This window comes from Lithohypha guttulata (assembly GCF_036872675.1).
Source record: "Lithohypha guttulata strain CCFEE 5908 chromosome Unknown scaffold_1, whole genome shotgun sequence".
Classification (NCBI taxonomy): domain Eukaryota; kingdom Fungi; phylum Ascomycota; class Eurotiomycetes; order Chaetothyriales; family Trichomeriaceae; genus Lithohypha; species Lithohypha guttulata.
This window is the reverse complement of record NW_027042750.1, coordinates 5,783,324-5,809,234: the sequence shown is the minus strand read 5'-3', so window position 1 is coordinate 5,809,234 and position 25,911 is coordinate 5,783,324. Positions and strand designations below refer to the sequence as shown.

General features: G+C 49.0%; 8 protein-coding genes across 8 annotated transcripts; 3 read left to right on the top strand and 5 right to left on the bottom strand.

The window, feature by feature from the left end:
* Positions 1-120: 120 nt before the first annotated feature.
* BRO1 (bck1-like resistance to osmotic shock) lies at positions 121-3,405 on the bottom strand (the record flags this gene model as incomplete). Its single annotated transcript, XM_064896500.1, has 2 exons — positions 121-3,079; positions 3,128-3,405. The coding sequence occupies 2 exons, from the start codon at positions 3,403-3,405 to the stop codon at positions 121-123; spliced, it is 3,237 nt and encodes a 1,078-aa protein (XP_064759187.1).
* Positions 3,406-4,073: 668 nt separating this feature from the next.
* Positions 4,074-4,601, top strand: LTR64_002126 (uncharacterized protein; the record flags this gene model as incomplete). Its single annotated transcript, XM_064896499.1, has 1 exon — positions 4,074-4,601. One exon carries the CDS (start codon positions 4,074-4,076, stop codon positions 4,599-4,601), a length of 528 nt encoding a protein of 175 aa, XP_064759186.1.
* A 381-nt stretch (positions 4,602-4,982) lies between these two features.
* MDJ1 (mdj1 protein precursor) lies at positions 4,983-6,717 on the bottom strand (the record flags this gene model as incomplete). The annotated part of the gene is made up of 2 exons (XM_064896498.1): positions 4,983-5,211; positions 5,267-6,717. The coding sequence occupies 2 exons, from the start codon at positions 6,715-6,717 to the stop codon at positions 4,983-4,985; spliced, it is 1,680 nt and encodes a 559-aa protein (XP_064759185.1).
* Positions 6,718-7,143: 426 nt separating this feature from the next.
* PIM1 (ATP-dependent Lon protease pim1) lies at positions 7,144-10,520 on the top strand (the record flags this gene model as incomplete). Its single annotated transcript, XM_064896497.1, has 2 exons — positions 7,144-10,260; positions 10,314-10,520. The coding sequence occupies 2 exons, from the start codon at positions 7,144-7,146 to the stop codon at positions 10,518-10,520; spliced, it is 3,324 nt and encodes a 1,107-aa protein (XP_064759184.1).
* An 813-nt stretch (positions 10,521-11,333) lies between these two features.
* Positions 11,334-12,531, bottom strand: LTR64_002123 (uncharacterized protein; the record flags this gene model as incomplete). The annotated part of the gene is made up of 2 exons (XM_064896496.1): positions 11,334-11,515; positions 11,874-12,531. 2 exons carry the CDS (start codon positions 12,529-12,531, stop codon positions 11,334-11,336), a joined length of 840 nt encoding a protein of 279 aa, XP_064759183.1.
* A 991-nt stretch (positions 12,532-13,522) lies between these two features.
* LTR64_002122 (uncharacterized protein) lies at positions 13,523-14,792 on the top strand (the record flags this gene model as incomplete). The annotated part of the gene is given in 2 exon segments (XM_064896495.1): positions 13,523-14,642; positions 14,662-14,792. 2 exon segments carry the CDS (start codon positions 13,523-13,525, stop codon positions 14,790-14,792), a joined length of 1,251 nt encoding a protein of 416 aa, XP_064759182.1.
* A 7,541-nt stretch (positions 14,793-22,333) lies between these two features.
* Positions 22,334-22,969, bottom strand: LTR64_002121 (uncharacterized protein; the record flags this gene model as incomplete). The annotated part of the gene is made up of 1 exon (XM_064896494.1): positions 22,334-22,969. One exon carries the CDS (start codon positions 22,967-22,969, stop codon positions 22,334-22,336), a length of 636 nt encoding a protein of 211 aa, XP_064759181.1.
* A 743-nt stretch (positions 22,970-23,712) lies between these two features.
* Positions 23,713-25,497, bottom strand: LTR64_002120 (uncharacterized protein; the record flags this gene model as incomplete). Its single annotated transcript, XM_064896493.1, has 1 exon — positions 23,713-25,497. One exon carries the CDS (start codon positions 25,495-25,497, stop codon positions 23,713-23,715), a length of 1,785 nt encoding a protein of 594 aa, XP_064759180.1.
* Between the last annotated feature and the right edge of the window lie 414 nt (positions 25,498-25,911).

The following is a 25,911-nucleotide window of genomic DNA, read 5'->3' as shown; positions in this document are numbered from 1 at the left end:
AGTCAGCATAGTCATAGTATGGCAAGACTTGTTTGGAACGTCAAATGGTCGTTTCGTTTTGTCATCGTTCTCACGTTACGCTACGAAGACCACAACAGCACTCCCACCCCTTGAGTTTACTCATTTCCACTGGTTCAACCCAGCCCAAGGGTCACCTGATCCTGATGCATTGTTTCCACCAGGCTGAGGTTGTATCTGTGGCTGCTGAACTTGCCCTTGTCCCTGCGACCGATGCTGGTAGTTTGCATAACCACCGGGCCCACTAGCATTGGACCACGTATTTTGAGAATACTGTGTTGATGAGCCACCGCCAGGAGGGCCTGGTGGAGGTGGTGGCGGAACATAGTTTTGCGGTACACCACCATAGCCTAGCCACTGCTGTTGCTGACCAGGTGGGTATTGGTTTTGTGGAGATGTCATCTGCGGGAAGGCAAAACTTGGATATTGCTGAGATGGAGATGTGAAGTTTAGTGGAGGTGGTGATTGTACAGATTGTGGATGCGGAGTATGACTTTGTTGGAAATAAGGCTGTCCAGTCGACAACTGGGGCTGAGGCGGTCTTTGAGGCAATGATTGTGCTTGCGGTTGATGGTATTGATATTGGGACTGTCCTTGTTGTGGTTGCTGAGCGTAGGCATAGTGCTGCGATTGTGGTTGTTGAGCCATGGAGCTATTCCTCTCGGGGTAAGCCATTGGATTATAACTTTGACTCGTCGGTACTGGTGTTGCTGATTGGGTGAATGCAGGATGTGACTGTGGATTCATTGGAGACATGACTGAATGTGGGGCTGGTGGTTGGGGAGTGTGACTCGAGGGATGACTCTGATAGCCATTTGGAATGACCGGCACAGGATTCTCACGTGGCGGTATTGTAAACCTTGGATCTGCATTCGCTCCCGAATGTCCTGGCGAGCGCAAAGGCGGTTGATCTTGGTTGTAACTGAACTGTGGCGCAAGTGGCGCAGGCCGATGCCCTTGCGGGCTCGTCGGTGTTTTTGATGGCTCCATCGACATTCTCTCCATCAATTTCTGCAGCCGCTCTTGTTCGGCAACAGCTTGACCACTTGCAGCATTAGACTTGTTCTGCTCAATTTGTTGTAATAGCTGTGCACCTTCTGCTCTTCGATTATTGACAAACGCTTCCACATTCTTTGCCAGGCTGTCGACACTATCTTTCATCTCACTGTAGAAAGCTTGGGCTCTCATCAAGCCCTGAACCATGTCTTCGTGTGCTGTGAATACCTTTTTGTATTTGTTCTTGACCTGCGCCTTGCTTTTCTGCATGTTTTCGAATTTCTGCTGATCGGTACGAACTCGTTTGTCCTGCAATAGATCCCCAAATGATCGAGTCAACTCCTTCAAAAGTGATTGTTGTTTGTGGACCGTCGATATGAGTCGGTTTTGATGTGACCTGAACTTTTCGAGCTCGGCCTGGAAGAGCTGATTCTCGTGGTTCGCAATCTGCTTCTTGTTGAGTATAAGCACGTTTGAGATGTCGTCGTTATGCACTTTGTCCTTCAAGTCCTTCAGAACCTGCGATCGCTCTCGTTTGACTAGATTGAGCTTTCGCAGTAATTCCTCAACATGTTCGACCTGGTCAGCAATTGATGGTCCACCTTCGCCATAATCTTCATCCAGCAAGTTTTCGCCTGTGTTTCGCCTACCAGTTCCAGCTCCAGCTTTGATCATGGCTTGTTGATAAAGCACATCCGCCTCTTCATTTTCACCTGCCCTCCTCATCTCGTCAAAGTCAGCTTCGAATTGTCGAGCCGTCGTCAACAATTGCGCATCGCTGTTTGAAGCCTGATCCACAGTGTCTTTGTAACTCTTGATGTCGGTTCTCAAGGTTGAGGTCAGTCTTGAGCTCGGCTGTTGTGTCCAATCTCCACCATACTTCGAGCGCATCTTTTCACAAACACTCTCTTCCATATCGAGTGACTTGGTGCTCTTTGCCAGACTTTCCAGTACAGACGCCTTGTCTCGTGTCAGTTGTTCGAAAGCTCGACCAAATGATTCGTGATTGGTCATCTCCGAACACCAGCGCTCAAATTCTGGATCAGACACAATTTCGGCTTCGGCGCCACCTTTCAGCACGTTCAAGCTCTGAGGTAATTTGAGGTAGTCCAAACTCGCGGCCATTTCGCCATTCGCTTGCTCAACCTTTTCTGCTTCCGACCTGATCAACTTGGCTTTCTCTTCGTCGTACATGCTGGCAGATTCGGTGACTGACATGGGTACAATCTTCTGGAAGATATCTGGACCAATGATGCGCTGGATGTCCTGACCCTGGTAGAGTTCGGATACAGGGATGGCCTTCGCAGCAGGTAACTTGGACACAGGTTGAACGGATGCCTCACCAGGAACGGTTTGATGATAGATCAGGTCATTGTCTCTGGTCAAAGAAGTCAACTTCTCTGCCACGACCTCAGTCTGTCGCTTTGTGATAGTTTGGAGAGCAGAGGCAGTATCGTTGCCCAGGTTCGAGGTTGGCTGCGGTTTTGATGGAAAGGTCTTGGCACCATTGTAAGCCGTCTTCGCCGCCTTGTCTGCCAATTCTAGCCGTGCAATTGCTATGCCATACTGCCCAGCCTCATCATCTGCCAATGCCTGGTTGTATTCAGCCACTGCTGTAAGGTATGGTCCCTTGACCTGGACGTATTTGAGCCAACTGGGATCGAATACACCTTTCAACGACTCTGTTTCTAGTCCTTCTTTTGCTTGTCCATAGAGGAAATGCGCCTGCGCAGCCAACTTAGCCAAAAGACCAGGTTTCTTTCCATCTCTTGTCTGCTTCTCAAGGAAGATCTCTTGAGCTTGTGCCAGAGTCAGGTGGATCAAGGTCTTCACTGTGTCTCGATTGAGGTCGGTCGAGGGTGCATGCAAAAAGTTCTCGTTAATGTACGTGAACATGCCTGCAGAGGCCTGGAAAGAGTGATATGCCGTCTTAAGTCCATTGTCTTCGGCGCGATTCTGAGTAGCAGCATGGCAGGACAGTACAGCTGAGATGTTGAAGATGACCGAAGCCTTTTCGAAGGCCAGGGAATATTGTGACGTCGGTTTGTGGGTAAAGGCATCGTACCTGCGCCGTGTCAGCTCGGGGTACCTTAGTTCTCAGACTCTTACACACCATGTAAATGAGATCTTGATATGGTTCTCATCGACTGGAAACCTCAGATCCAGCAGCTCAAGTTGGCCGTAATATCTGTAGAGCAGATCGCGACCAGAAGCACTGTCAGCGCCAGCACCACGCATATCTTGTCGCAATCGATTGAGAGTCTGACATTCTTCTGCATATTTCTCCGGATCATCGCCATAGTTGTGACGGATGTATATCTTCAGTGGCTCGATCCAATCTATTTCAGTGGTCTGCTTGAGCGGGCTGCTCAGCATGGGTGCTTGGACCATCTTTGCTGGCTATGTACCCCTCGGCAGGGGATTCGTGATCGCAACCTTGTGTGGCTGGATGGTGAGTAGCGCTCAATAGTAAGATATACAATATTCCTCGGAGCTGAAGGACTATGACTCGGTGTCTTTTGTTGTCTGCAGGAGCCGCCGACAATCCTTCCTGACGAAGCCGCTCAATAAAGGACAAGACGACAGTCACCTGTGATTGTGCCTGGCAGGCCAGAACCACTTCGCAGATGTGATGGAAATGACGCTGCCTCCCAGGTGGAGTTTACGCACTATCCAATGGGCTCCAGGTATGGCCCTCTACCTAAAGTGGCACCTAGCAATTACTACCCGAAGCTTAACCACGTTAGGCAACGTTCTAGAATCACAACCTTGTATATTGAGTGTCTCCAGTGTTCAGAGTTGCAGCCCAGCACTGAAGAAAGTGCATGAGCTTGCGACAAATGATTGGCGGTGAGCACTTTCCACCTTGGCAGACTCGAAGACCTGGTTGGGTAGCTTCAGACGCCAACGCTGACACCAGTTCTCTGCATCTGAACACTAGATAGTGGTAGGATACTCGGAAGACAATCCAGGCTGAAGCGTGTCTATTGAAAGGAGAGGAAGCTTTCCCATGTCGTTGGCCAGGTAAAACAGACATCGTATATAGCACGGTCCGCGGCATGTCCATCACCGAAGTCGACCTCGAACACCTCCGTCGCTGCGTTCAACTCGCTGCGGAGGCTCTCTCAACCCACGATGATCCCTTCGGTTCCGTCTTATATTACGTGAAAACGTATCGTTCTCCAGGTATTGCAACATCTAGGTCCGCTGTGCAAGAAGACCGCAATCGCATAATTTCGCGCAACGATGCCACTTATCACCCAGAAATCAAACTCGCTCTCTGGGCACAGGCAAACCTGACCGAAGACGAGCGTGCGAAAAGTGTGTTGTACACGAGTGGTGAACACTGCCCGATGTGTGCAGCGGCCCATGCGTGGTGTGGTCTTGGCAGGATTGTGTATGCAAGTAGTGCGGCTCAACTGGCGGGGTGGATGAAGGAGATGGGAATGGGAGGTGTGAGCCCTGTTAAAGCACTGGCGATCAAGGACGTGGCGCCTTATATTGAGGTAGATGGTCCAGTCGAAGAACTTGCGAAGGACGTAAAGAAGTTGCACTTTCAGAAACATCGGCATGTCCCAAAGGACTAACATTGACGTGTGAATAAAATTGTATCCCCGTGGGCGATCACTGCAACTTGACATCTTCGTATTCATTTGCATACACATCCTCATTGTGTCTCACTACCTGGAGAGTAGAAAATGTTCGAATTGCTATCTATACAGTGGTAGAATAGATCTATATCAACACCAATCCTATAGAGTGCTGGGTATTCGCTTTGCTGGCTCACTCACTTGGTCATTCGACATGCGAGAACAGCTGTCTGAGGCATTAAAACCGCACAATCGCTACCACCTCGCCGATAATCTTTTCATCTCTTTCACGTCCTCGCCACACTTGAATGCAAACATAGATTGCTTAGTGGATGAGTGGCGGCTTTTGAGAACTGAACAGATACCTCGCTCGATCTTTTACCCACTAGCCTTCTTCTTCGGTGGCTCGTCTTCACCCGCATCTTTCTTTTCTTTGTCCTTTTCTGCCTGAGGCTTCTCATCTGGCTCGAGATTGTCATGCTGGTGAGTCAATTCGTGCCACATGGATTTGAGGAATCCCTCGTTCTTGTGGTCGGACGCCTTGTTTGAGGTTGTTGATTTGCTGGACGGTTTCGATGACGACGGTGAGGATGAAGTATTATTGTTTCTAGGACGAAGTTAGCAGGGTGATTGGGTTGTGAAGAGAATGGTAGGAGACTCACTTCTCTCCTTGCCGCATCTTGTCCAGACCCATTATCCTTTTCGCAGTCTTGTCGCCCATCTCGTCGGCTAGCATCTCGAGAATAGTCCTTTGATTGGCGCTTAGGTATTTCGGCATGTTGACTCTGAACTCGACTCTCAAGTCACCTGAACTTGGACCTCGTCCTCCTAGTCTCTTCATGCCCATTCCAGGCAGCGTGATCTTATCTCCTGTGCCGGTTCCAGTCGAGACTTTGACTTTGACTTCGCCGTCCAGTGTTGGCACGGTGACCTCACCACCAAGCATTGCTGTTGTCAAAGGTATACTTGCGTTGTACAGGACATCCGCACCACTTCGACTGAATCTTGCATCTGGTGCGACTCGGATGAAGACGAATAGATCGCCTCGCTGGCTCCTCGATTTTGGGTTTGCAGCCATACCGGTTGGCGGCGCATCACCCTCTCCACTGACCCGCAAACGCATACCGTCTTCAACACCCCCTGGTATGTCTACCTGTACAGTCTTTCTCTGCCTCACAACACCATTGCCGTGGCAAGAACCACACTCACTACCACGCGGAATGGTCACGCCTTGTCCACCACAAGTCTCACAAGTACTGGCCATCTGAAAGCCCTGCTGCATGACGTGTACTCTCGTTCCTGTGCCATTACATCTCTTACAAGTCTGCCTCGTTGTCCCGCTCTTTAGTCCGTCACCCTTACACGTTCCACACTGCACGAGTGGTGTGATATTAATGTTCTTGCTTACTCCCTTAGCGGCATCCATGAAGCTAATATTCGTCTGGACCTCAATGTTCTCGCCCACTAATATCTCTTCCTGAAAACCACCTCTTCCACGTCCACCACGCCGCGTCTGTCCTGTGAAAGCACCGAACAAGTCTTCGAAGTTGAAGTCCGCACCGAAGCCACCACCCCCGAAACCCGCAAATGGATTACCACCACCTGCGCCTGCAAATGGGTTTCCTCCACCAGCGGCGCCAGGATTAAAGCCACCAGTCTGGTCAAAAGCCGCAGCACCAAATTGATCGAATGCGGCTTTCTTCTGCGGATCGTTCAACAACTCATATGCGGCTTGTGCGTCTGTAAACTTCTCCTTTGCGCTGGGGTCTTTATTCGTGTCGGGGTGGTACTTCTTCGCAAGGGCATAGTACGCTTTTTTGATCTCGGGAGCGGTGGCAGTTTTGCCTACACCTAGAGTTGCATAGGGATCTTTTGTCGCAAAGGTGGCAGATGTGGAAGAAAAGGACCGACCTGAACGTTGTCGATACAGGCATGATGACGATAAACTTGGTCGACGTATACGAGGCCTTTGATAAGGTGTGTTATGATGTGTACGAGTGTGATTATTGCGCTTGAAGAATTCACAGGTTCGGGATGTAGATACTGATGGTCTAAGGAATTTGGTGGATATGGACAATGCCGTCGCCGGCAGGGAGGGAGCTGCGATGCTCATTTTATCAGTATCATCGAGACGATTGCAAAGGACTTTTGTGGTCAATGCGATGAGAACATTAAACTGTCCAAGTCTTGATAGATGGAACTTTGGAAAATGACAGAAAGCCAATCTGATCGGGCTAGAAACTTTCTGGCCGAGAAGAATCCACTCCACTTCTGCAGGTCGACGGGAAGGTTCCTGGACACTTCGTCATCGGAGAAGAGCCTCGTTGCATTTGCGGCGAAAAGATCCAGAGTCGTGTCGTGATTGAGTGTACTGCATTGCTCACGCGAAACTCATCAAACGAGCTGGCTTTATTTCCTGTTCCTTCCCATCGAATTTAGTACTTACAATTTGCGCGACCTCTTCATTGCAGGTAGCGTTTCCTGTCGTGTCTCCCCAGTGCTCACTTAAAATACCGCCATCTCGAGATTGTGCTACAGCATGATTCGTGGCCAAACAGCCGCTTTGCGGTTGGCCACCAGATACGCTCAACAATCGATATGTAGAGACTGCAGGCGGCAACTGCAGCGGCAGGCTGTCGCTCTTTCTTCAGACGCTTTTTCCTCAAGATCGGCCGCACCTGCCACTGCGCGATCACAAAGCAGATTGTTTTCTTCGCAACCATCAAGGAGGAAAGAGAAGTCCAAAGACGATAGTCCGTTAGCTCAGGAAAACGAAGAAAAAGCCGAGAAGCTAGAAAACGAACTCGACCAAGCGCCGAGGACAATAGACAGCGCGGAGGCAAAAAAGGACTCTATACCAGAGCCGAGTCCTCAACCAGATGGCAAAGCTGCTGCTGGAGGCGATGGCTCAGGTGATGCTGGGCAGGGCGCAGGAGCAGGCTCAGGTAGCGATGGAGGACGAGGTCGTGGCAAGAAAAGCACGATAGAGAGGCAACTTTCCAAACCAACGGTACCGGAGAACTATCCTCAGGTCATGGCTATTCCAATAGCTAAGCGTCCACTCTTTCCCGGCTTTTACAAAGCTATTACTATCCGAGACCGCAACGTCGTTGAAGCAATACAAGAGATGATAAAACGAGGCCAGCCGTACGTTGGTGCCTTTCTCTTCAAGGACGAAAGTGCAGACAAAGATGTGATTGAAAAACTCGACGATGTTCACGAAGTCGGTGTCTTCGCTCAGATCACTAGCGCATTTCCTGTTCACGGCGACGAACACAGCTTGACTGCTGTTCTCTATCCACATCGAAGAATCAAGATGACTGCCCTTATGCCCCCAAGAAAAGGTGACGAGAAAGAAGGAGCTCCTCCTATTGTCGAGATCCAACCAGTCAAAGAGCAAGACACCAAGAAGCCCGAAGGAGATGCTTCACAAGGAGATGTGGTGGCCAGTTTTGAAGAAGCCAAAGAAAGCAAGGAGATTCAAAAGCAGCTCGCGATCTACGAGCCAACCTCGTTTCTGCGCAAATTCCCCGTCTCGTTAGTCAACGTCGAGAACTTGGCTGAGATCCTCCCTGAAAAGTCCCCCACACCCACTATGACCGCTCTTACCAATGAGATCGTGAATGTCTTCAAGGAGGTCGCCAGTTTGAATCCTCTCTTCCGTGATCAGATCTCAGACTTTTCCGTTTCTCAATCCGCCGGCAACGTCATACAAGAGCCCGCAAAACTAGCAGACTTCGCAGCTGCTGTCTCGGCCGGCGAAATTGAAGAACTTCAAGATGTCTTACAAACCATGGACGTTGAAAAGCGTCTATACAAGGCTCTCGAGGTCCTCAAGAAAGAGCTGATGAATGCCAAACTACAGTCAAAGATCTCCAAAGATGTTGAGAGCAAGATACAGAAGAGACAGAGAGAATACTGGCTGATGGAGCAGATGAAGGGTATTCGACGAGAGCTCGGCATTGAATCAGATGGCAAAGACAAGCTGGTTGAGAAGTTCCGAGAGAAGGCTCAGAAGCTTGCCATGCCGGACGCTGTCAAGAAGGTCTTTGATGAAGAGCTTAACAAGCTCGCTCACCTCGAACCTGCTGCCTCGGAGTTTAATGTCACACGAAATTATCTTGACTGGATTACTCAGATACCATGGGGCCAAAGGAGTGCTGAGAACTTCGGTATCAAGAATGCTATGACTGTGCTCGATGAGGATCATCATGGTTTGAAAGACGTCAAGGACCGCATACTGGAATTCATCGCTGTCGGCAAGCTGAGAGGGACTGTTGAAGGTAAAATTCTGTGTTTCGTCGGTCCTCCTGGTGTCGGAAAAACCTCTATTGGTAAGTCAATTGCTCGAGCACTCAACCGTCAATACTATCGCTTCAGTGTCGGAGGTCTTACCGATGTCGCTGAAATTAAAGGCCACCGAAGGACATATGTCGGTGCTCTTCCAGGTCGAATTATTCAAGCTCTCAAGAAATGCCAAACAGAAAATCCTCTCATCTTGATCGATGAAGTCGACAAGATTGGTCGAGGCCATCAAGGTGATCCCTCTTCTGCTCTCCTCGAACTTCTCGACCCCGAGCAAAACTCCAGTTTCCTCGACCACTACATGGATGTACCTGTCGACCTTTCCAAAGTCCTCTTTGTCTGCACAGCTAACATGACCGATACCATCCCTCGACCTCTTCTCGACCGTATGGAGATGATCGAACTCTCTGGCTACGTCGCTGATGAGAAGAAGGCGATTGCCGATCGCTATCTTGCGCCACAAGCTAAGGAGCTCTCCGGCCTCAAGGATGTCGACGTACAGCTTAATGATTCCGCCATCGAAGAGCTGATCAACAAATACTGCCGTGAATCTGGTGTTCGAAACCTCAAGAAACAGATCGAGAAAGTCTTCCGCAAGTCTGCACTGAAGATCATCCAAGATCTCGGCGAGGAAGCCTTGCCTGAATCACAAGCTCTGACGGAGGAAGGTAAAGCCGCCCTCGAGGAGTCAAAGAAAGACAACACTGATGTGAAAGACACACCCGAGACCATTGATAAGGAAACTACCGAGCAACCACGTATCGCTCTCAAAGTCCCTGACAGCGTGCACGTGAACATTACAAGAGAGAACCTGAAGGACTACGTTGGCCCGCCAGTCTTCACCTCTGATCGTCTCTACGAAGCCACCCCACCTGGTGTTGCGATGGGACTCGCCTGGACTAGCATGGGAGGTGCAGCTCTCTACGTCGAATCGATCCTCGAGTCCGCACTATCCGCATCCTCCCGCGCCTCACTCAATATCACTGGAAATCTTAAGCCAGTCATGAAAGAATCTACCACCATCGCATACTCCTTCGCCAAATCCGTCATCGCATCGCGTTTCCCGGAAAACCGCTTCTTTGACCATGCCAAGATCCATCTACACTGTCCTGAAGGTGCGGTACAGAAAGACGGTCCATCGGCTGGTATCACGATGGCCACATCGATGCTCTCGCTTGCACTCAATCAAAGAGTCGACCCGTTGCTCGCGATGACGGGCGAGTTGACTGTCACTGGCAAAGTCCTGCGTATTGGCGGGCTTCGTGAGAAGACTGTAGCCGCAAAACGTGCCGGTTGTACACGAATTCTCTTCCCGAGGGACAATCTTGGTGACTGGGAAGAACTTCCTGAGGTAAGCACGCAACTTTTCTTCCCGTATCTATGCAATCACTGACCTTTGTCTAGAACATCAAAGCCAACATCGAGGGCCATGCCGTGGATTGGTACAGCGACGTCTTTGACCTCGTCTTCCCGAACCTGAATGCGAAGGAGATCAGCACGATGTGGAAGCAGCAGCTGAAAGAGGAGAAGAAGAGAAGAAGTAGTAAAGATAGGAAGGAGAAGAAGAGTGATCACGAAAAGGAGGAAGATGAAGATACTGATGATGACTGAACGATTCACCAGTCGACTGATCGGATAGATATAACGGGTTGAGCTAGTGTAAGCTGTACAAACTACGTATGTGCTATGTGGCGTGGCATGAGATTTAGAGTCTGCATTCGAGAAATTGATGAAGCGGGCTAGACAGCAGCACCACGAGGTCAGGAGTACGATGGGCGTCAAAATGGCAGGATGATGAGTATAGATCAAACGCTGGCTGAAGGCACACTGTCAATGCTCCGCGTTTGGACATGGGTCGTATGTAAGAAAGGGAGCGTGCGTGAGTCAAACAATAAATCTCCACCTCCGTTCCCACATGGTATGATACCCCTGCAATTTCGATGAGTCCACATTCTACAGGGTCGGCCAGAGACGCGGACTTTACCAAGGTTTCGTCAAAACAACAATGCTCACCTCTGCCATTCACGACATCTTGGAGCGCGCATGGAGTTCTCATAACCAGCAGATCGTCTGTTTGATACATCTATCAGAAAGGATACAAGAGCTAGGTGTGCCGAATTTGTAGTGATGACGCGCCAAATGATGTGTTCGCCAGCAACAGGCTCGATGACGGGTTGCCTGTAATCTCAGTGTTGGACGGTTGTAAGAGCGGGTTGTGTGGTACTGATACAGAACATGATGGTGTCGATTTAACAGCGCACAAAGTTTGGTATGCCATAGTCTTTTTGGCGCGTTACCAGGTAGTGATCGTGATCGAGACTAAGAGATACATGGACTTTCCGAAGGGCTTCGTTGGGGACTTGCTTCGATACCAGCAGGGCTTGTGCTTCAGTGGCTCGATTCCTAGTCTGATGGGGCATCCTGCTACATGCACATAACTATCGACAGAGATAAAGTCGTAGATGCGAAGTCAAAGTTCGACTGGCAGGCCGAGTAAGGTTGGGAGAGCGGACATAGTGGCTGATGAGTCTGCGAAGGGGTCTGTGGCGAAGCCGAGTTGACTTTGCGTTCTTTCTGTTCCTCCGGTCGAGGTACTCGTAGGCGACCTGTCAAAACTGTGGGTGAAGAAGAACTTGGGACTTGAAAGAAAACAAAAAGAAGTGAGGTCTACACACAATTTGTTACTGGAAATCCATTCAAGCATGTTCCTGTCACTTAAAGATAGATGTGGTAGTGGCATCGAAGAATTCCTCGCTTGGTTCCGAACAGAGTAGTGAAATATCTGGCCTGGGCCATTAGCTAGAGACCTGACTACCGTACGTCCTTCCGATGACTTGTCTCTTACTATTAGTGGAATCTACCGAAGACAGGCACCTCGAAACATGATCTGTAGCTGTTATTAAGCCGAGTGTTGTGCAAAGGCAAGTTGTATCAGTTCGAGGATCAGTTTATCACAAGTCATACCTTCATATTCCCAAAGTCGTGGGAACATCGATACATCCGTGAAACCAGGCAAGGTGTTGATCTCGTTCAACACGATGTGTTGTTGAACAGAGTCATAGAAGAAATCGACCCTCGCGAGACCAGTGCACCCATAACATCGATACGCCTTCAGAGCCACGGAACGACACCTCTCAGCTATGTGGACAGGCACGTCAGCAGGAATTTGCAAAGTGGTATCCCCATACTTTGTTTCGTGATCCTGTGTGTACGCCTCGTACACGATCCTGCCAAGAACACTAGCTCGCGACGTCTCATTTCCAACAACTGCAACCTCAAGCTCACACAGGTTTGGCACGCACTCTTCTACTAAAAGCTCTGCGCCGTACTGGAAGGCCTGATGGAAAGTTTCTTTGAGACGAGCATCACCATCAGCTTCCTCCACCTTCGCTACACCTATGGATGAACCAAGAGCGGAGGGTTTGACAATCCAAGGAGACGCGAGCTCCAATTTGACCTTGTCACAGAAGTGTTGCTTGTCTTTGTTGAAATCGCTCCTCCGAAAGGACAGGTACTTGACCTGTGGTAAATCGCGTGCCTTTGCTATATCTCGAAATATGACCTTGTCCATACAAATGGCGGACGCAAGGACTCCGCAGCCTATGTAGGGCAAGTTGAGCATTTGCAGAAACCCTTGAAGTATTCCATCCTCACCGGTGGGCCCGTGGATTAGAGGAAACACTACGTCGTACTCATTCCGACAGGAAATCAAGGTACTCAAGTAATCTCCATCGCACTCTGCTGCGCCTACACCGCGTCGAAGCACTTGTAGGCTCGCTTCGGGGCTGAGCCAGCGGCCGTCTTTCGTAACGATTATCGTTGTGACAAAAATATCACTTTCTGAAAGACCTTCAAGGACATTCTTCGCAGATGAGAGGGAAACATGATGTTCAGCAGACTGCCCACCTGCAACGATAAGCAAACGTATCGGCATGACTATGCAGCTAGCCACTGGTGTGAACCTCCTTGTGGTGGGACTGAAAGGTTACAATCCTTGCATCGGCATGCTTGACTGGCGCCAAACACGGAGTAACTCTTTTGGGAACACACTTAGCTTTGGATCACCCCCGCCCCTCGTCATCGATTCGTCCCTATCAGTCCCTATCAGTCCTGTTGTCATCCCTGCAGTTAGACATTGTCAACAGTGCAGCCGCCTGTAATTGCAAAAACTCGCCTCTTTGAGGTACTGTGTGGTCTTCGGTTCAGAAAGCCTGCCGATTCGTCAGTAGTATTGTTAGCTGCAGGGCCCATCAGGATACCAGTGATCCTGCGGGCGCAGTTCGTCAGTATCGCAGGTCGCCTCCTGTCATGTTGCCAGCCTCGTAATAGATCTGGTGACACTGTGTACGAGTGGGAGCTTTCATCCTTTCGATTGTCGACCGACCATGCTGTGCGCGTTTGCAGTGTCACGCGGCAGTCGTTGAAACAAAATTGAGCTACGAATCTTAATTTGCGCGCGATTGCACATACGCTTTGCAGTGATTATCGCCAATTCCCGCGACGCCTTAGCTGGTGGTTCGTTCTTATAAGGATATTGAGACGGAGGCACAATATAGCGTGGTTCAAGTCCCGTGGCGCTCACGCCATCGCGTCGGCTACTCACATAAACAACAATGGCATTCCGAAACTGTATAACGCTGCTTGTTGCCGTACTCGCGCTGGCATCAACAGTTGCGACACAATCGTTCCTCCCCTCAAACAATACGAGCGACATCCCCTCGTATGATCGGTACCCACGATTCTGGGTCAATGCTTCGGATGTCACGAGTTTTCGAGTCGTGCCGGTGGGATGGTACTCGTCAATATCGCAGCAAGCATTTCAAAATATTCGAGTCAATGGGCGCTTGCTCCACGTGAACTCCGGAAATACACAATCGTTACTGTCCGACGGGATTGACTACATCTCATGCGACGCTTCTGACTATCCTGGCGTACTGGGCGCCGCCGATATCGTTCGGATCATCGCTTCGAGCCAAACTGGGAACAGTATCATCTTGTACAGCAGAACCTCGAACCATTGCTTAGCTAGTTCCAGCCTCCCATCAGTGAATGGTATCTTCACAACCACGGACCCTATGTTGGCAGCCACTGTACTTGGACAGATTCAGAATGTCACGAATGGTCAGCCCGCAGCTATTACTCCTGACGCAAACTCCTACACATTGCCGAACGGTTACAACAACAATAACAACAACCCCTCTTCTTCGTCCAATGGTCCTCGACCGGGTCCCACCACAGCAGTGGCTATGGTCATACTCTACACAATCACCGGTCTCATTACGGCGCTATTCGTCATAATCATCGTCACTGGAGCAATAAGAGCACATCGACATCCAGAAAGATATGGTCCAAGCAATATAGGAGGTCGACCCAGAAGGAGTCGTGCCAAAGGACTTGCCAGAGCCATGCTTGAGACTATCCCGATTGTGAAGTTTGGCGAGAAAGAGGAGACGGCGAAGAAGGACAACGATGTTGAGATGAATGCAGTAACAGACACAGCAAGTCAAGACAAATCCAAATCAGCAACAGATTTGTCAGAGGCTGACACGGATACCGTCAGTGGAGCAGTGCCAGTGACAAAGAGCGTGAACGCCGATGGCGCTGATGAAGCAGGCACTTTGGGTTGTTCAATATGCACGGAAGACTTCAACAAAGGTGAAGAAGTTAGGGTGCTACCATGTAACCACAAGTTCCATCCTGAATGTGTAGACCCCTGGTTACTCAACGTCAGTGGTACATGTCCACTTTGCAGAATCGATCTTCGACCAAAAGAGGAACAGACTCAAGCAGCAACGGAGGATGAAGACTCAGCAGAGACGTCAAGGCAAGGCTTGGCTTCACACCGGGCCAGGAGGCCTAGCCACATCGCTCTTGACTTCATAGCACCTCCACTCCAGGGCTTACCACTACGGTCAGACAGAGATCAACGCAGCAGAAGAGATACGGCAACCTTTGCTGGACTGCGATCTGTCGCAACTGGCAGCCGAGAGGATCGTATAGCTGCTCTGCGGCGGCTCAGGCAACAAAGACGTGGTCAGAGCGAGACTGCCGAGCAGGAAGAAGAGCGCAGAGGTTTGGCTACGCGGTTGAGGGAAAGGTTCAGGATACGTACAAGACGTCAAGGCGAAGACGATGTTAATTTCACTAATACCGAGGCTCGACCGCCATTTCCGGGAGTGCCGGTGTCGATGCTGCCGAGTCACAACTGAACCCCCTTAGAAAGGCAGCATCATGTACAAAAACGAAGGTGACCAATTTGAACACCAGCAGTATATTCTTTGTACACTGTACGTATATAGTTTCTGAGGATTTGATGATTTCAATGATTGGATGAGGTATGAAGCTCGATTATGACAAATTGTGAACTTGGTCGCAGTCATGGTTAGAATAGGATGAGTTGAACTTACTTCCACCACTTTCACTCGCCGTCCATAGGCTTAACCATTTATCGACTCTTGGTTTAGTCTTCATTTGGAAGTCCTCCGCTAGTTGCAGCAGATAAAAAGCTCGCACGAGATTTCTCCGGTCTGACAGGAGGACCCTCCATGTAGTTTTTAGCACATTAACGTTTATCATCCCCGCGCGAAGAATACCCCTAGACGGACAACATCATATAGACGTGACCACAACTGTCTATAACTTTGTATATAACCACACCGTTACATTAGGATTGCATGAAGACATTATACCTCCGATTTGTCTCAAGAACTGGAAACCGCTTCTGTACCTGTACAGCATGATATAAGCTGCAACGATAAGGGACAAAGTTCTCCTTGCAGCCTCTCCATCGTAAGAATTCGACATTACTTGAGACAACGATGCTCGTTGATGGGTAGAGTATCTGCGAAGCAGGACAACAATTGTGCAGATAGGTGTGTGAGGCCGCCTTCAATATTTTGAACCTGGCCCCCGACAGGCAAATCTCTCTTACATACTTGGTATGAAGCACGGGAGGTGTGTCTGACCTAGCACAGGTAGACCAACAGCTCTATACTGTGAGGTGCATGAAGGTGGATTATGTGGCAACAAAGCAGTCTGGCTTGACTTTCTATTTCGACAATGCCAATCAAAGTGAAGATAATCTTTCAATAAACGAAGCGATCACTACTGGACAGGGCAAGGCTCAATTATACCATCTGACAAAGGGTGTGATGATTGTACATGCTAACATTGGAGAAGACATTAACAATAGCCATTGAAAAAGACAATCATAGACTGTCTATCTTGTATTTGTGACGATTCCACCTGGGCCTAATATGTCCGGTCACAAAGTGTCATGTCAAAACCTGGCTTTTTGACTTTCAAACACGTCCGCAAAAGGAAAGATCATTGATACGCTCTAAGCGGTTGTTCCACAAGTTCAGCCTATGGACCAGACCGCGTCACACGTGATATATAAGGCAAAAGAAACAAGATACAGGATGACTGGACCAGACCTATTGGTAGCAAAATGGATAGGCTACTTGTGTGTGGTCTGAAATCTACAGCAGGACGCTTGGTAGCATTGAGGCAACACACCGTGCACGAAAAGGACTTATTAGGCATCCTCTGGTTGGGAAAGTCTTCGACACTTTACTGTTCTTGACAATACCTCATAACCTCACCACGCTTCTAAAGTCGACTTGTTTCAACTCTCCAACATGGCACAACCCCATTGGGACATGTTCGGCAACTTGATGGACACAGTAGGCGCTTTTAAAGGTTTGTCACTCTTATGAACACTCTGAGAAGAGACTGTCGCTGATGTGAACATTAACACTTTGTCTTACAGATGATCATGTGCCTGCCGACTTACAGAATTATGATGCGGAATACGCAATTTATGATAGATATCCGGTATGGTTTGGACCTCGACTATAATTCAGGAGACTCCGACTGACCAACCAAGTCTATACCACTAGGGCTTATCGGTCCCCTGATACTGGACGAGTCAGCGAACATTCATGATCTCGCTGCTCTCTTCCCGTGGTCTGGTTCTGGACCTCTCGATGATGAGCTTTCGACAGCACGAAATATAGAACCAGCACAGCCATCGACATCCCTCAGTATCTCTGACCCACCCGCTGTGCTCGGTTTAGCAGGAAGTAATCCCAGAACAGCGATACCGACATTCGATCTACCAGTCTCTGTTCACTTCGGGTCATTGGAAAGAAGACTTGAGAATCAGATCATGATCAGAAGAGTTCCAACGTGTTTCGACGCATTCCCCACAGCTTTCAGCGACCTGCGCAGTATGCAGCAACTTCATCACTTTCAAACGGAACACTTTCAAAAGACTTACGAACACTATGGTCTGTCGAGCGTTGCACTCATCGGCTTTTGTGTTCTAGCCTGGGATGTCTCGGCTGAGTCGTTCGTGAACGTAGGAATCGCAACGCAGGAAGCTACCTGGGACTTGATTGTGGTTAAGACCACAGAAATATACCAGGCACACACGAGCTTCAGGGATAGCCAAGGTATATCCGTACCGAACTATCGACCCAAGATATACTTTCTGTTTGATCACGAACAGTTCAGAAGAGCAGTTCCGAGTTGCACAACAGGTCCTGGAGGCAAGTTGTTCTTTCTAGACTCATACAAACAAGATTATGCCAGCAACTTGTCCGCAGCAGATGTACACGGATATAACAAGTACATGGGCATTTTTGAATGTGCTCGAGACAACGGTCGGACTTACGATTAGCGGTCGGAAGTCCATACCAATATTTCTCAACAACCGAGTCAAGTCACTACCACAAGCCCGTGTCGGGCCTTCGGCTTGCCCCCTGTTGTCCAGCCCAGGCCAGTTCATGCGACCTATTCTCCAAGTATCAGCACTTTTGTACCCATTGTACCTGCTGCGATTGCTAGCCACGAAGTTCCCTACTTCATTACAAGCAGCACACGAATCTCAGTAACCAATCGGCAACTATATGAGCTTGAGAACATTTCCTACGACCCCACCCTGACTTCTTCTCTTAGTGAGTTGCCCATCCCAAGCTCGGTAGTGTCAAACTTGACGACCATGCACGAAGCGAGCGGCGCACTACCAGCTCAGAAATCCTCGCTTACGATACAATTAGGTACGAATAATAGACGGGGAAGAGGCGCATCAGCTAACTACGCTGAAGCAGCCGAGGAACCAAGCGGCGCATACAAACATCCTGATGCTAAGTGTCTAACATGTATTAAGAACAAATACGCGTGCGGAGGCACAAGTATTGATATCCACCTTGGTCGTGCTCGATGTGAATGCTGCAGAAAGCATAAACCGCATTCCCGCCGCTGTTACTGGAAGGATGCATCTAACGGAATCTTGACGTACGAAGACGCGAAAGCATCCCCGGGTTACCATAGTAGGCACGCTATCTACAATCAAAGGAACACGCTAGCTGGAATACAGCAGCGGCAGACTGGTGCTGGACGGTAGAGTGCAGTTGCGCTTCCAATCGAAAGTTTTCCAATGTTCGGGATCAAAGGGCATAGTGAAAGAAGATTGTCTCGTTCCACAATCAGGACTACAATGATAAGCAAAGCGAAGCTGACGTTGGTTGGAGGACGATGATCGTATTCACAGAATAGAGACCGTACAATTATCCGTCATCTGCAGGCACGAAGTCGTAGCAGCGGAACTATCAGGACAACGTGTAGCGACCATGACATCCACAAGCTGCTCGTTTCAAGTGATGAATGTCTGCTTGATGTAAGGCAGTCTCGTTGATCGAGTGCAACAGCGAGCGATGGCCTGGACTCGCTACTGCGTATATCTTTGGCACCGCTTTCACATCACGAGAGTGCGCTGTGTCTTCGCCATACAGCTACTCATACCTTCGCAAGCATAGACATCCTGGTTCACGCCCCGGGCACATACATGCCCCGCACACTCGAGGGTACCTGTTTCAGCGGAAATGGAGGTGTGAGAAAGGATTCGTGCTGACTACATGAACCGGCTGGTCGAGACATGCCCGTCGAGAGGCCCGTTCCCACAATTAGGGCATCATACCTCGTATATGTGTCTGTCATTTTTACCAGTCAGAATCCACCATCCACGATCCCGCGGCCAGGATTCCAAAGACCGGATTTACTGAAAGGACAGAATCTCCAGTGTACCGGCCGAAGAGCAGCTACTAGTTAATGATGGGAAAAGCGATTGGAAATTCTCGACGATGAGCTTATGTCAAGCAGTCGCATTTGAAGAGACGACTAAAGTGTTTAAGAAGCAACTTCGTAATGAATAGGCAAACTTCAAACGCTGCAATGTAAATTTTGCTCCAGATTTGAATATTGCACATCAAGTAGGACTCGTAACATCGCCGGCCTGACATGTAAACATGCTGAAAGCTCTGCGTGTCATCTGTGTGTTGCCTGAACAAAACTTCAGTGAAAGCGAGATCGAAACAGCATCATTGACCATTCTCGCACATAGCTTGGTTGCAAGTAACAAACAACTACGAAGTGCACTTCGTGCTTCGTCGCGTCGCAGCATGCGTTCTTGTTTTCAAATCACAACCGACATTCCAGTACTGCCAGGATGTTCTTCAACACTCTGCGGGCCCTGAAGACTTGGAAGGTTGTCATGCCCCCATAATGACTCCCTCGAGTCGGGCAGAGGATGAGAAACCATACGTGTTTGAACACCTTACCATCTTTCTGGCATGATATCCATATCATCAAGCACTCTGTATGGTCGCAGCTCGATCGACACGAGGAGGCGAAGACTTTCGTCTTGATCTATGTCATCGAAGAGAGTCCTAGATTTTGCCCTCTCAATTTGACTGACGACCATGTCTCCATTACCACGATCAAGCTCTTGATATGGGCCCATTCAGACCCTATCACCATGAGATAATTGATGCGCGAATCTGACAACGGGCGTGTATGAACGGGTGTGCCAAGCTCGTCTCCATTTTAGGAGAACATACACGTAACGGGCTATTCCAGGCAGGTCACCAAGGCCCTTGCCTACATATATATCAGCTCTTGTGCTTTCCCGTGGCCACGATGCACGCAAAATATCGCGTTGCAGCATGGTCGACGATAGATCATCTCTCACGAGGAACTCTCTGAGTCTGATCGGATCTATCACTGCCATTGCAGCAATATTTCTTCGTCACTGGACTTGCGATACTGTCTGGTAGATGGAAAGGCAGATCAAAAGAGCGGGGAGAGCGCTGCAGCTCCGCCACGTTACTTAACAAAGTGAAGCAAATACACAAGGTTAAAAAGAAGAAACACGAGCTCAACCAAGTATGCACTACAAACACAGAACCTTGATGGAAACCCAACAGTGAGGCACTTTAATGTCACTGATCAGGCTTTTGAAGGTGGATGTTTGCAGCTATATAGCCATCTTCACCTTCGAACACGAACAAATCTGCACCGCATGGTCGTGACATTTGGATCTGCGCTTCGTCTTGAAGGCTTGAGTTTCGATTATAGAGGGCCTCAAGAAGCTACAAAATGCCACCAGAGAGGCGAGTTGTCCCTGCGTCGTGGCCAATTTGTCCGCAACACTCTGTTCCCGAGTAAGTCGACTTCCTGAACGATACTATGGACTAAGCCCGGACGACGGCGAGCATTACTTTCTGCCAAAGAGGAATCGTGACCTTCTATCGAAGAGAAGTCGCGCTCCCATAGACTACCTATTTCGAGGAGCGGCCTTCTCGAATGTCATCAACGCGCTTGATTCTCTTTCGTGTTATATGGCTCATCCGATAAGTGATAAATCCTATGAATGAATCCAAACCAGCACTTTGATTGGCAACAAAAATGTTGCATCGTTCTCGGCAGTTCTTCAAATTGATACTGTACGCTAGTTGCTCATGCGAAAGCCGAAATGTCAAAAGACTCGTGTTAGACATGGCTTACCTGGATTGCAGTATACCCGAACACGATACTCAGTTCCTACATGCCATTGCAACAATCTCCGAGAGGCTGAGAATCTCTTGGTTCGAAGGCCAAGACAAGGATATGTGTTGTACCAACCTACGGTATGGTGAGGCGGCGGCATGCTACCTATCATTCGTACGAAATTCCTCTGACAAACTTGTGTACCGCATGGCGTTACAAGAGGACTGATGGTCCTCAATCATAGGCGAGGAATGGGACATGAAACCGAAGACTGGAAAGATAGTGCTTGTCATCCAAATCGCTGTCACTTTGATACATGAGTTCTGCCACGTGCCGCAATTTTTTCGTCACAGGAAATGCATAGTGCACTCTATATCGATCAACGTGAAGCCTATGTGCTTGGAAGATCCTGGATTTGCTGATTTCAGTCGCGATGAAATTAGCCTGCATTGGGAAAGGTTCCCTTCAGAGGGTTACTGTAGGTAAAGGATGTGTTTTCCTAATGTCTATGTGGTAAGAATAGATGATTGATTAAGTTTAATAGTAATAGTAGTATCAGAATAATGATGTTCGACAACACCAAGACTGGCTGCTTCTATCGAACATTGTCAACCCCGCCGTTCTTCTCTTCGGGTACTGAGATTGAGGGAATTGCACAAGAGAAAGCCACCACTGTCAAATCATCGTGTATTGGGTCGTCACACGAAATGATCTGTCCTCTTGGGCAGGTCTCATTCGTCTCACAACTAATCGATGAATCCTGCGATTCCAGAAACAAGCACAAAATTCAATGGTACAGTAGTTTGCTTGGTAAGCTCGTTTCTGTCAGACCGCTCGTCACCAGATTACAGAAAGTTGGATGCGCAAACTACGTCGTGACTGAAATAAGTCATAGTCGACAAAACAAGCGCTGGTGTATAGCTTGGAGTTGGTCCAGATTTAGACCATCTCAGGAAGTGGTAGCAGGAGGAAGTGGTGTGATTGAGACGGAGTAGTTGCAATTCCCTACAGAGATGACAATATTCTGCGACGGCGAAGCAGTCGAAGTTATGCAGAAGGTCAATGAAAATATGGCCACGATATTTGACATGGTTTGACGACAGAGCTCAGACAAGCCGAGTGGTATAGCCAGAAGCAAGCAAGAAGAGATATTGGGCTCGCGTGTTATGTCCAAGCACATTCCGAGGAATGGATGTTGTTGTCTGAAGGAGATCACAAGCTCGCAAAATCTAGGGACACAAAATGGTGAAGAGACGTCTCGAGGGCGTGATTGTGGCTAAAGTCCTTGCAAGGACGATGAAGGGGAACCTAGACTCGTTGTGGGAATAAGTGGCGAGTCTTCGAAAGTAGCGACGACGACTGACGCTACGAGGTCTATGTCAACACACCTAACGCTTCGATGGCTAGAGGGGCACGACTATACCATTTTCGAGAAGTTTCACCACTGGCTGAAACACAACGTTATCCGACCAAGAGGAATAAGAAAGTGATTATTTTGAAGGAAGACAATTCAATTGGGAACATCATCCGGCAGCACAGGTCTATCCCCTCTCAGGACGACCTCACATCACTCAATCTATGTGTGTCAGTGCGTTTCAGCCATCAACCATGAGCTTCTCATCGTGGAGCTCAGTTGGCTGCATCGTCGCTGGCCTCTCTGTAAAGAGCGCATTCAAAGCCGTCTGCCACTTTTTCAACATTTTGCCGTCAAGTATACCCATTGTGCCGCAAGTAATCTCGAAGCCTGTGCTCGCTCTTATTTTCCTCGTCCTGACACTCGCCACAGTCGCCATCCCCATGAAAAGCCTAAAAACCTGCTGAGGATCCACACCGACCTTGATATTCCCTTCCTCAAAGAAGACGGACCAGGGATCCTGTCTGTTTTGTCCATCAAGATCCTGAGGTAGGTCTAATCTGAACTCGATCTTGCATCGCATGAGAAGAGATGGTGGAAGAGACTTCCATACTTTCCGCCACGCCTGACCTAGCGGAGCAATGTTCAAACGCTCGTAGTCGCCTCGATGCAGGCGCTCCTGGTTTCCATCAATGACCCACCCAGACTCGGGATCGCGGCATGTCTCCCTAACCTCTGTCGATATAAGAGGTTGGAGTAGAAAGATTCTTACATGGTAGTAGTCCTTGTCGGCATGATCGCGTTCTGCAAGCTCGGCGGCAAGAGATTGCAGTTCTCCTGGATTGCTTGTTAGATAACAATGTGTGTCGAACGTCATCATCGAAAGACATAACAAGACGTGTTCATGCGCACAAGGTATGAGGATGCAATTGACGCGAGACACAAAGCTTCGTTTCCATACATATGTCTTTCCCTGTCTACCACAATGAGTACTGAATTGCCGCGTGAGGTTGCCTAACATCTTGGCGAAACCCTTCGGCTAGCATGTTCCGGTGTGACCAATAAATTGCAGGGATGCCATCAGCCGAAGACATAATCGCGCAGGCCGCAAATTGTCTCTCTCGCCGTGATACACTCATGAAAACATGGACATGCTGATGTAACTTATCTGTGGTGAAGTAGAAACATCGAAGGTACGAAGTGTTCATATGTAAATTCAATACCGACCCATTCGGCTTATTTCTATATCTCCACATTCCGACACCACCTCTGCATGCACGAATGGTGTGATGAAATGCGGCCAAGATCCCAATTTCGACACGACACTTACTCAATTAAGGAATTACTGTCAACTCGATCGCCGAATTCGCGTCGGGTCGCGTCGTCTCGCATGAGGGAGCAAGCTATCATCGCGCTAGTCTCGGGTGATTCTGCTTGTGATGTGGAGACACGAGCAGCTAAGGACCGCTGCGTGCTGCGGCTGAATTGGACAAGAATACTCGCACGATCACCATCAGACTTGGTCCAGGAAGGACGAGGAGTATGCTATCTTAGAATGTAGCAGAAGATGAAAGGGGGTGACTTGAGGAAGTAAAAGCAGGTCTATCATACGAACGACCATTAGCCCAAGCCCAATGCAACATCCTCGTTGATAGACATCCTAGCCTGACTCCCATGACCAGTGTCCCTCCATCTGTCGTAGACATCATCATGCGGACCGTCTCGGCTAGCATTACTTTTCTCGCTGACGGCCGTGTTTGCAGTATTCTTACTGCTTGATGATTTGGAATCGCTTCTATCTCGATTTCTGCCGAACCAGCCCTTTTTCTTCTTCTCTTTAATGCTGGAGTTGTCGTCGCTTGTTACGGCAGGTATGATGTTATTTGATGTTGATCGTGAATGACTAAGCCGGATAGGTGTTTGGGGAGCCTTGATAGTAGCAACACTATCAGCCAGATCGGTCTTGTCTGTCTGTAAACTGCTGGCAAAGGCTTTAGCTCGGCGGATCTTCTCGGCTTCGTCGTCCGAATTCACAGTCGTCGGTGCAGGGCTCTGCTCCGTGCTCGGGGTGATTTCAACGAGTTCAGCATCTCGGTACCATTTTCTGCGTCGAGTATATCGACCCCAACCATCCTCACGTCTACCATCATTCCATTTGTTGTCGTAGTAGATCCAGCCTCCGCCATCGATCTCTTCGTTCGGTCTGGAGGATGGAGAAACGGTACCAGCCGGACCAGTCTTAGACCCTGATCTTTTATGTTGTTTCGCGTCGCCATTCTCGATCTGCCACTCCGAGGCATCTACCCATCTCCATTTTGCTATACCTCCTTGAACATCTGGCAATTCAAACTCGTCCTTGGCGGGTGCAGAGTTCAGATGTTCATCGGTCCATGGTCCTCTCTCTCCCGAGAAGAGGCTCGTAGTCCAACCTAAACCTATCCATCTTCGCTGGTTCTCGTATAGAATAAAAGTAAATCTGACACCAGGAGAACGATTCTTTGTCGCAACTTCGGAGGCAATGTTCGCTTGTGATTTTCGTCGCGGCGGAAGAGGCGGGTTGTTACCAGAGAGTGGAAAGTCAAGACCAGTGACGAAGGCGGCACTTCGTCGCAAGAATACGCTTCTCCATAGGATGACTCGAGTGATCTTGGCAGGTCTGCTGTGCCAAGATAACACAATAGTGCCTATGGCCAGTATAACTCTCTGAGCAGTAAGAATATGCAGAGGCGGCAAAGTCAACAAGACCCAGCCTGGAGTTATCAGAACTATGCGAATAAACAACGTTGTTAGAGCTGGCCTGGTAGTTGCAGTGGTTGCAGTTCGTTGGGTAGATAAAAAGTCAGTCATATTGAAAAATGGCTCGAGCAAAATGTTGCATCGGCCCGTGAGTTCTTGCAGAGTTTCAACTATCTCATCGAGAGATTTGTGCTGGGGAGATGTATCCGAAGTCTGTCTCTTGTGTCCGAGCTTTTCACCTGTTCTGGTCGTGGATGAAAGAGGAGAGTAGCGGCGAGAGTACATGCCCAAGATGATGAAGGTGACCAATATTATCGGTCCTCCATAGCGTAGGATGACATCTCCATAGAGAGTGACTCCCCAAAAAGCGCACACCAGGAGAAAAGACTCCCATGGATCATCTGTCGTCCACGACAGCAAACCAAGCAGCCTGTTTAACGGGAGGATGAACGGGTGGGAATGTGCTAGAGCTCTCGTGATTTGTGGAGGGGTTGCGACGAGCAGAGGAGACTTCTTATGCACTATCACTGTCGACCGCTGCTTTGCAGAAGCGGAATACCCTGATGTGGTGGAGGGCGCAAAGGCTGCCACCGTCACAGAATTAGGATCGTAGGAATTCTCGGCAGATGCTTCGCCATGGTCAGGGACGTGACTAATTGACTTTGACATCTGGGACATCCACGGGGTGTCTAATAGATGCTTGTTAGTATGGTCGATATGTATAGAGAAGAGAAGAGGAAGCCCACCAAATGCTGCCATACACTACGATGCAGGATATCGTCATGGCAGTCACGAGCCACGCAATATCAAGTCAAGGGCAACAGCGGAAGAGAAGGATACCACAGTCGCGAAATTGGTTTGTAGAGAATCATTGTCTTTCACAGGCGTCGCACATATTCGACCTAGATAAGTGCTCTGCATTCTTCTCAGAACCATGTGCCGTGGTGAGCAATGAGCATGTGCACTTTCTCTCGCTTGTCTTCTAAGAGCGTCGACGTCAGCTGCCTGGCTGGCCGGTCCGACTTCGGTAGTTGTGGCCTGAGGTTTCCAACTATTCTCGAAAAGTCCCCCGGTCGTACTTGC